The sequence below is a fragment of the Trichogramma pretiosum genome, unplaced genomic scaffold (assembly GCF_000599845.2).
Source record: "Trichogramma pretiosum strain Unisexual culture from Peru unplaced genomic scaffold, Tpre_2.0 scaffold131, whole genome shotgun sequence".
NCBI lineage: Eukaryota > Metazoa > Arthropoda > Insecta > Hymenoptera > Trichogrammatidae > Trichogramma > Trichogramma pretiosum.
Window position 1 is genome coordinate 256,348 of NW_019640808.1, and position 9,871 is coordinate 266,218.

Consider the following 9,871-nt stretch of genomic DNA (forward strand, 5'->3'; position numbering starts at 1 on the left):
TTTAATTTACTTAACGATACGAGGGAAATATTTGTAACTGTCTTGTAATCATAAGCATGACAAACTTAATTACCATTAAATACACGAGTTTTTTTTATAAAAATTTATTTCAAGAATTTTTCTATAAAATTATGTGCATATAGCTCCTTTGAATATCTTCGATCGTTTAATTTTTAGAAAAAATTAGCATCTATGTCAAAGCAAAAGCTCTGCATCTGGACAATTTTTTTATATCTCTTGGAAATGTTTCATCTGAAAAACTTGATGACATTTTGTCAATTGACACTTTTTAATCTTCATTCAACTGTGCCTAATTAATGAAACTGATGTATCAAGTTTTTCGACATAAAATTACAAAAATGTTAACATCTCCTTTGACTCGAAATCTTAGAATTATTAACACTTTAAAAATCCATCTCGCAATTCACTTTCCTTACATTTTTAGAATAGACGGTGAAGCTCTTATCGTGAAATGAAATAAATAACTACCAATTGGTTATAATACAAAGTCATTTGACTCTTATATAAAATGTTCGGTGGGGAAGCGAATGTTTCGCAGTATATTCGCAATCTTTGAATTTACAATATGTAATATTTGCGATAGAAAATATAAAGTATTACGAAAAGGTGACGTTATTTATAGATAATTTTTTATTTTCTACTTTGAAGTTTATTCGCACATCGCCTGTTTGGTCCCTGAACCCAATACTCTTAGTAATTTAAGCGTATACAAAATACTTTGATCGACATTTGGACTCTTGAACGACTAATCCAGCGATTCGCATTATCTCTCCGCAGAATTAGGATATGAAAAAAATAGTCATATACGGACGATTCCCCTCGATATACGACAAGTAACACATCGATAAATTAAAAGGTTGCGCCTATCATTTATAATCGAAGCAATCGAATATTTAGCACAAAAATTCCATTGCTTCGAATACAGAAGGTTCAGGGAAAATTGGTGCTGTGTGCGTTTATTGACGTTCCGTGTGCTGTATCGTGTGCTTTTGAATTAAAAAAAAAAAAAAATACTCGATAATCTTGGATTCGATCAAGATTTATCTATCCATTTGCATCATTCATCATGAACTCACTTTTCTCTCTTACTTTCGCTCTTGTCCACAGCTAATTGCATTCGTGCGCGCGCGCGTGTTGGCGAAATTTTCGTCGAAAAATTGCATTTGTACAAAATATACAGACTCGAATCATCTGCGTTAGATCGTGAGCTTTTTTCTCCCGCAGTCTCGGGATTATTAACGAAGCACTCAAGCCTCTGAGATTCGAAGAATATCGTGTTTATAATAATTATTCATCGTTAGCCTAAATGTAATCCAGTTGTACAATAGGTGCACAAAATACACGAATACAATGTAAAGCTCGATTGCGACTCTTCGCAGCTGTCGTTTATTATACATAAAAAAATAGACGTATCGGGAAAAATGGCTTTGCGCGTCTCAAGATCGCTTCTGGGCCCACTTCATGTCGTCGGCGCGGGGCCTGCAGCCCGTCAGCCTCTCGATGCAGCACTCGAGCAGATACCAGAACTGCAGCTTCTCCAGGGGCCAGTTCAGCCAGCCCGTGGTGATGCAGAAGTAGGTCTCGTGTGGCGCCACGTGGTGCACCCGATGATGCCGCCTCGGCAGTATGACCCGGTGCTCCTGCAGCCAGACGACGTACCAGGGCAGGCCGAAGTACGTGTGCGACCACTTGTGGATCTGATGAATAAAAATGAGTAAATCGATTACTGCTGCATATAAGATAAGAGATCGAGATGCATTACCTGATTGGTCATGGCCACGAATATGGCGAGCTCGTACCAGAAGCAGATCCAGAAGAATCGTCGCTGTATGTCGGCCTCGGGCAGGCTGATGAAGTCCCAGGTGAGCTTGCAGAGCACCGGTATGGTGACGGCGAACGTGTCGCCGTTCGTCTCGACGAAGTCGTGCCGCGTTATGCTCGTCGGGTCGATGTGGTGCTCGCGGAACGGCCTCAGGAAGTTCTGAAGTACAACGTAATTAATATTATCTCATACATCCCTGAAGGAAATTAATAAAATTTTATAAACTTCTAGTAACTAATAAAAGTTATAAACTTAACTTAAATTACAATAAAAATTATTTCATGTTTAAAAGAAGTAATAAAAATTTATAGATCATTCTATTTAGCAATTTCAAATTCTGAAAAAAATTAAAATGAGCTTTTGAACTAGACATTGTACGATGTATAGATACTTTGGTTTTCATATTCGTTAACTACATAGAATTCTCAACAAATGTCTGTATGTGCCATGTGTGTGTGTCATTAAATTTGTTGGTAGGAAACCATTATAACTTTCAAACGGAGAAAAATATATAGATGAGGTTGGGCTTATTTTGCTGAATATGTTTGCCGAAAGAAGCGTCAAACAATTGTTTAAGAATTCATCAATGTTATGAAATTGTATCAAATTTTGCAAATTTTAAATTTTTCGTTGATTCAAAACTTAAAAGATGACGAAGAAGAGTTACTAGAAGTTAATGAAAGGTTTTAAAAGTTTATAACGCTTTATAGAAAAAGATAACGTATTACCTTGCCGATGATGGGCAGCTCGACGGAGCCCCAAGTGTCGGCGGTCCAGTGTGCCAGGCCGGAAACGAAGTCGGCCGTGACCACGCCGCAGAAGGCCGCGAGCAGTATCGTGCTGAGATTGTCGAGCTTGACTCGCAGCAGTATGAAGAGCAAGTCGCAGGACATGAGGGCGCAGCAGACGCCGAGGCAGATGACCTCCTGTATCCTCTTGCCGCGGCTGTAGAGGCCGGCGAGCTCTTGGGCGCCCCTGTGATTCGGGCCCCATCTGGGCTGCTGCTGCTGCTCCTCGTTTTTAACGGCTGGACACTGGGAATTGGCATTGGGATCGTCCTCGAGCATCGAGTTCTCGTAGATCTGGCGCTCGGTCTTGACCGGTGCGAGAAAATTGGTGGCGAGATTGCAGGCGGCGTGAGCGGCTTGGCCCAGCTGCTGCGGCACGGGCGAGCTCGTACCCGCCTGGCCCAGGTGCGGTATCGCCGTCGAGTCCATTCCGTTATATATCGATTATATTGTGCGTATTACGCCTCGATCGCACTGCTCTGCGCAAGCATCAAGAAGCGCGTCAAGTTGCTCGTCGTCGGCTCGATCCGAGCCGAGTAGTAGTCGTCGGCGTCCGTCTCGAGCAGCAGCAGTAGCAGGCCTCGCGTCAGGAGCGCCGCGGCAGGGCCCAACTTCTGCAGCATCGTCTCTTGGAACAGATCGTGCAGGATCCTCTTCACCACAGTTGACTCGAACATGCGGACGCGTTTATTATTATTATTCTCGTCGATGGAGCAGCTGCTGCAGAGTCGAGTCGAGTCGAGTCGCGCGAAGAATAAACAACTAGCTTATCTGAAAATTAATAACGCAATAACGCGTGTACGTAATATGCAACGTGTAAGCATAATCGTTATACTCTGGATTCTGTGATACTGTGCCATATAGGATCCCGGTATTAATGTATATGCGTAATTTGAAAGACCGGTAAAAACCAGAAAAATGCCCGCCCGCACTCGATCTCCATCTTTATCAAATGCAGTTCGCAGCTGGGATGATAGCATGTAAAATTGGCCCGAATAATTTAGCCAGCTCCGATTGTAAATTCGATCGGAGAGCGAATCGAAGCGAAACAATCGAATAAAGCTCGCGCGGTTGCGAGGGCGCGAACAACTCCTATATAACTATGCGTTGAAACGTTTCGCGCCGATTGATTTATCTCGTATTTGCATGGCACAAATTGCCGTACGCGCAGCTGTATAATGCCTATAATATAATGTATGTACGCGGCGATCGCGAGGGAAACGCGAGAAGAGTACACCTGTACACGCCAGATAGAGAGCTCCTCTAAATATAAACATAAGCTCGAGAGTTGGGCGCGCGCATTGAAGATTCTCGCGTATACAGAGACTCGTGCGATATATATGTCAGATCGCAGACGCGGAGCGCGACTTCTCGCGACGAGGAATTTCGCGAGCGCGATATAGAATTATAGACCCGCGCGCAGCTTTGCCTATATTTTGAATCCGATGAAAGGAAAAAAAAATTAAAGGAGACGTACATTCGTGTGCACGTGTCAAACTATATAGTTGCGGTCGATGTCTATAGACGCGCGCGAGAATGGACACGAATGTACAGCTTATAGGCGAGGCGCGTCTCTAGATGGCGAATTTATAAGCGAATACTCGAGAGCGAATAATAATTTATACTTGGCTCGAGTGCGGGCTCTATCTATCTACCTCACTCTCTTCGCAGGTGTGCTTACACGTTATAAAGTCACGGCTCGACTTCCTCTTTTTATCTAGCAAAAACAAAAAACGTAAGGAATCGAAAGCTCGGGTTTGTACATAGCGACGAAGCACGCATAATATGGTTTATACAGCGTTCGATGCGACGTGTGTATAGGCGATCGTATACACTGATGAATAATAAGCACATAATACGAGAGCCCGCGAGTAATGTGATGCAATGCCCATTACTCGCAGTCGTATATCGATCAACGATGCATGGAAAAAAAGAAAAAAGAAAACAGTTTGAGCGTTCGCCGCGCTACCGGCTTTTGTTCACCTCGAAAAGCTCGCGCGAGTATCAACAACGGTCGATTACGACACACTATATGGACGAAGTGGCTCGCGATGCATTATAGCGCCTCGCGTATCGCGAATGTCACTTATATGTAGAGACTTTTGTTTGAAGAAATAAAAAAAAAAAAAGAAGACTTTAACGCGCGACCTTACGATCGTAAACTTTTGCGACTGTATGCGCGATTCATGCCGAGTGGCAATTTTATTCGCGTAGAAATACCGAATTCGAGAGACAGAGAGAGAGCACGACGTTTGGACCGCTGTGCAGCTGTCACGTAATTCATCGGGTCTGCTATAGGTATACATCGACATGTGCCGCACGCATTATATATAAACGGCCCGCAGCTGAAAACAAGGGCACGATCGACATTACATATATATACGGTGATATCGAGGCAGAGAGAGAAGACGCGCGCGAAAGCTCGCATGTTTTCGCGTTTCTCTCGCTCGATATGCGAGTCTCGCGCGCAGCTGCTCGCGACGGAGACCGCAGCTCTCGAGCTAATTACTCGAGACACAAACGCGCGATCGTCAACTACATGCATTTATGTACCGTAAAGCTCAGTTCTCTATAAATTTTTCAATGCGACGCGGCTTTCGAGGAAAACAGGTGCAAAACGATACCGATTTTTCGGTATCGCGACGGTGAAATGCGGAGATATCGAAGCCTCGAGAGAAAGCGCGCGAGATAATTGAGGCAGAGGGCGGAAGACGCGCTCGTCTCGGAGCTTGCAACTGACACTTCTATATACACAACGTATGTGATACTTACTTTGGCGAGACAGAAATAAATACGGCGCCGTCGTCGTTGACTGGGCGCGCGAACTCGTGCACACCGCTGAGTAGAGAGTCTGGACGTGGATGAAGTTTATATAAAAAAAAAAAAAAAAAAAAAGCTCGAGCTAGAGCACTATAGAAAGTCGCGAATTCCAGCCAGGTAAATTAGTAGATTTCCCCGAGGAGCTGTCGGTTACTCTCGTTCTCGTTGTTATTGTTGTTGCTGTTACTGGCTGCACGAGGGCAATAATCGATGGCTGCATGCGTGCAATACACTTCAGCACACTTTCCTTCGTCGCATGCACAATTCGCGTACCAGCTACTTCTTCTATATATTACGATGTGTGCGGGACACGAAACGAATTCGCAACGACTCACGCACGCAGACACACACAGACACACACAGACACACGAGTTGTTTGTTTGTTGTTGTTGTTGTTGTTGTTGTATCACCAAGCACGCTCCGACACAAAAGCTCTCTCCCGCTGCCACACGCAGAGAGCAGCGCAGCGGTGTAAATATATCGGTAAGGCGGGATGCAATAGCCGAGCCAGGCACCGCACAGCAGCAGCAGCAGCAGCAGCCTTGGCTCGTTGTGCAATCGTTGCACCGCGCGAACTGAGCTTTCAGAGAGAGAGAGAGAGAGCAGCAGCTGCAGATCAATCGGCGCTCGCAGCTCGCCAACAACTACTACTACTACTCTACAACTCCTCTCGTTCCGTTAGCCGCCGCGACAGTTTTGTTTTCATCGTCGCGTTCTCCATCGTCGTCGTGTTTATAATATAATTTATGTAAGCTCGCGAGGGGCGGCTATAGATGTTTCTTTTTTTCTCTCGTGTATATGTTATGTTGTATTATAGCCGAGCGCGAGCGATGCACATGCACTGGACAGAGAGAGAGAGAGAGAGAGCTTGCACTACCGCCTCTTTCGAGGCTCGTCTGTCTGTCTGTATACAGTGGTATATAAAGCTGGTGACATCGGGCGCGCGCACAGAAACCGCCGCCGCCACCACCGCCGCGTGTATGTATGTATATATCGACGTACTTATAGGACACACGAGGCGACGCACTGCCGCCTCTATATTATGCTGCTGCGACCGCCTCGCCTATTCGTCACGATGGTTACTACTACTACTACTACTACTACTACTACTTACTATATAGTTTGGTGCCGCGCACAGAGCAAAGCTACTGGTACTAACTGCTGCTCTATATCCTACTTGTATGCAGCTACGCGCGATCCTCTGTACTACAACCACCACCACCGCCGCCAAACTACACACCTCCTTGGCTACAGCGCTACGTCTCTCTCTCTCTCTCTCTCTCTCTGGCAGCTCGCGCATATTATTATACCGTACCTACATAATATCGGGCCGCCTATACACATGACTATTGCAAGAGACGACGCGCCACCAAGACGACGAGCCAGCCACATTTCCTTATAGTACCAACGTGCCGTGCACGGCATTATAAGTATCACGGATGTATGAATATTGCATAGGGCCGATCCGTATAGTATGCGGGTACGACGAGGGTAAATTTACAGGTATATATCGGCTGCAAGCTCGCTAGCCAGCTTTTACTTTTTCCCCCGCTGCTGCTGCTGCATTATATCAAGACTATAAAGACGATAATTGCGTGCGGCTCGTAACTAAGCCAGTGTACGTAATAAAATATAGTTATGTAATTCGATGAGCCAAAGATCTAGTGTATCTAGACATTCCTCGCGTGACAATTTACCAATTCGAGAGCTTTATCGTCTCTTGTACATCTCGAGTGTAATCGCGTCCACGAATTTAACAATTTGTGGCGTTATTCACGCCGGACGAACGACAGTTTTCTCGGAGCGGTGGTATAACGTGAACCGGCTACGACGAGACCCGAGCCAGTTTCGCGCATTATTTTTACGTAGCTTATGATAAACTACATCGCCGAGTAAGTGCATAGTGTTTCTCGAGGCGAAGCAATCTTCGTCGCGCGATCGGCTCGTGTGTATACGGGCTATAAACTCCAGTTATATACTCGGGAAAATTGATGTATCGAGCGAATAATCGCTTCCATTTGTTGTTCCATTTCCCGGGAATCGTGTGTCAATTTGTAATTCTTGCAATCGTTTGTACCCTTGATTCGCAATGCGGACTATATAGGTCTCGAAGCGCGATGCTAATTATCCGAATTTCATTGTGTAATTCAAGCACGAGTTGGAAACGACGAAATATTTGCTGAAACGTACAGGGAGACACTCGCGCGGCTATAGTATAATAAATAGTGTGCCAGCGAACGGCAGATCACGTTTGCCGATACTTTCCGGCTTACATAGGCACGAATGTTTGCCAGGCCTTCAACTTATAAATCCGAAAAAATCTGCGACGACTCTCAAAAATGTTATCTCGTTACACGTATACGCGAGGAATTCGCCTCTGGGGTTGGTAAGAAGAACAAAGAAGAAAAGTAGGAAGCAAAAATGTGTGCCAACAGGAGGCCGAGTATTTCGCGCGCGACCTGTATATTATAATAATAACGTATGCGGGAGGCTCGCGCAGGTGCATCGATATACGTATAGGCAGCACGCGTGACTCTACTCCGTTATGTAGCCTCGTATTTCAGAGCTGCGAGTACACACATTGACACCCACACACACAGGTGAAAACACGAGTCAAAATAATTATTTCAGCCGCTCGCGCTCGTTATTCGAGAAAATTACCCTAAACGTGTACGCGCCGCATTAGCAGAAAAGCACAAACTGCGTGTAAACATGAACGCTGGGGCTATATACTCATGTAATACGTATTGTGTATCGGTCGTAACCTTATACACACACGTGTAAGCGATAATTATACGATTGATACGTAAGCTTTGTACAGTGGTACAAAGGTCACACTCCTCGCGGGGGTAGTAGGTAGAACACTAAACAAAAGAAAGTCCACGTAGAGTTACGCTTTTCTCGCAAGTTCGGACATTATATCGGTCGAACGAGCGAGCTTTCCCGTGTCCTATAGTCGCGAACGCGAGGGACGAATCGCGGTGACAATGAAAGTAGTGATGCACGGCGCGTCCGAGCTTTCGATCGCCGACTTGCGAACGCCCTCGAGCGATCTAATGGGCATATACGCAAGCTCGCCCGAGTGGACTGTACATAAAAACGCGTCGAGCGTTACACGATCGAGAACGGATATTTACAAATCATGAGCCGTGGCGTCTTTGCGAATATATTTTATTATTATATTATAGGAGCCGACGATCTCGAGCTTCCCGCGAAACTACCGCTGCAACAAATATGCATCCTATGTGTGTCATATGTACATTCGTAAAAGGTGGTGTGCAGCTGCGCGCCAATTTCCGACGTCGCGTGGGTTTACGTGTTTATTCCACTTGCGGGCGGGCAGTAGTACGGCTCGCGCGACTGTATTATATACTACTTATGCCGTGTTTCCTTTGTGTCGCGCGACGACCACTGGACGACGACGACTACGAGCTTTCATCGATTTTCTCAGCAGCAGCTCAGGCTCTCCCTTATGCCCACACACGATAATATCGAGTCCGCATGCACGAAATACGTGTGCCCGATAAATATTTATATGCAACGTAAATGTGTACAACACACTCGCAATGCGAGAAAGCTCGAGATTCAAATGTAATGCGATACGTGTAAGCTCCCCCCCCCACCCACCCCACTTACCCTTTTTTTACCCTATTCCTTATCCTCGCATTCGTAACATCCAGCTATATACCTACGTATCTGATTGAATTTCAAGGATTTGAAAAATGCAAGCTCGCGCTCGACTTGCGATTATACAGGCCATAGTACGAACTCGTTGGATCGAGCTTTTTCTCGTGCATATACACAGCGCTAAACGCTATTGCTGCTGTCCAGCTGTCTGCGCTGCGAATGTGGCACATTTCAATTTGTGTACAAATCCTCGTGTAGCAGCGCTGCGGAAGCTTTTATTGCGCCGCTGCTGCGCCGAGAACACCTGTTATTCGGCGCGCATAATTATCTCGAGCCGATCTCTCCGTGGGCTCGATTCGTTCTTCGGCCCGACATTTTAATTGATATCGTTCAACAGGCGCGGGGGATTCGCTTTGCGATATCTCGATCCTTTATCTTATACACAGGCGCTTAAATAAATCGTCTTGTTAGCGCCTGAGCGCGGACTCGCTCGGGATTCCGCTACTGCCTTTTGGACAGAAATGGATTTCCTTGCGCGTAACAAAAAGAGGTCGTCGCCGTGCATGTACTACGAGCGAAACCCGTGTTACGACGGATTTAATGGCTTCGCGAACACGGCCAGGAATTTATCGCTCAATTAAAGAGTTCGCTAAATGGAAATCGTTTCTGTCCAAGGGTAGTTACAGTGGCATCGATTACCGGGTTGTAAAGGTTTTATGCGATGCGCTGTGCTGTAGTTTTTTCGATCTTCGCTCCACAAACGTTGATTCTGGTTCCTACGGAGTGAAAATTC

The 9,871-nt window shown here is 45.6% G+C and overlaps 1 protein-coding gene across 1 annotated transcript; it reads right to left on the bottom strand.

The window, feature by feature from the left end:
• Positions 1-58: 58 nt before the first annotated feature.
• LOC106657654 (transmembrane protein 189) lies at positions 59-6,264 on the bottom strand. Its single transcript, XM_014379270.2, has 4 exons — positions 5,404-6,264; positions 2,572-3,402; positions 1,784-2,002; positions 59-1,718 (listed from the first exon to the last, which is right to left on the bottom strand). Exons 2-4 carry the CDS (start codon positions 3,058-3,060, stop codon positions 1,458-1,460), a joined length of 969 nt encoding a protein of 322 aa, XP_014234756.1. The 5' UTR covers positions 3,061-3,402; positions 5,404-6,264; the 3' UTR covers positions 59-1,457.
• Positions 6,265-9,871: the final 3,607 nt, after the last annotated feature.

What these genes read in the sequence shown, in the direction of transcription:
- LOC106657654 (XM_014379270.2), bottom strand. Translation starts at nt 3,060, where the DNA reads ATGGACTCGACGGCGATACCGCACCTGGGCCAGGCGGGTACGAGCTCG. An exon ending in AGCTGCCCATCATCGGCAAG is followed by an intron (nt 2,003 to 2,571) that starts GTAATACGTTAT and finishes GTTGTACTTCAG; the next exon opens with AACTTCCTGAGGCCGTTCCG. An exon ending in TCGTGGCCATGACCAATCAG is followed by an intron (nt 1,719 to 1,783) that starts GTAATGCATCTC and finishes TTTATTCATCAG; the next exon opens with ATCCACAAGTGGTCGCACAC.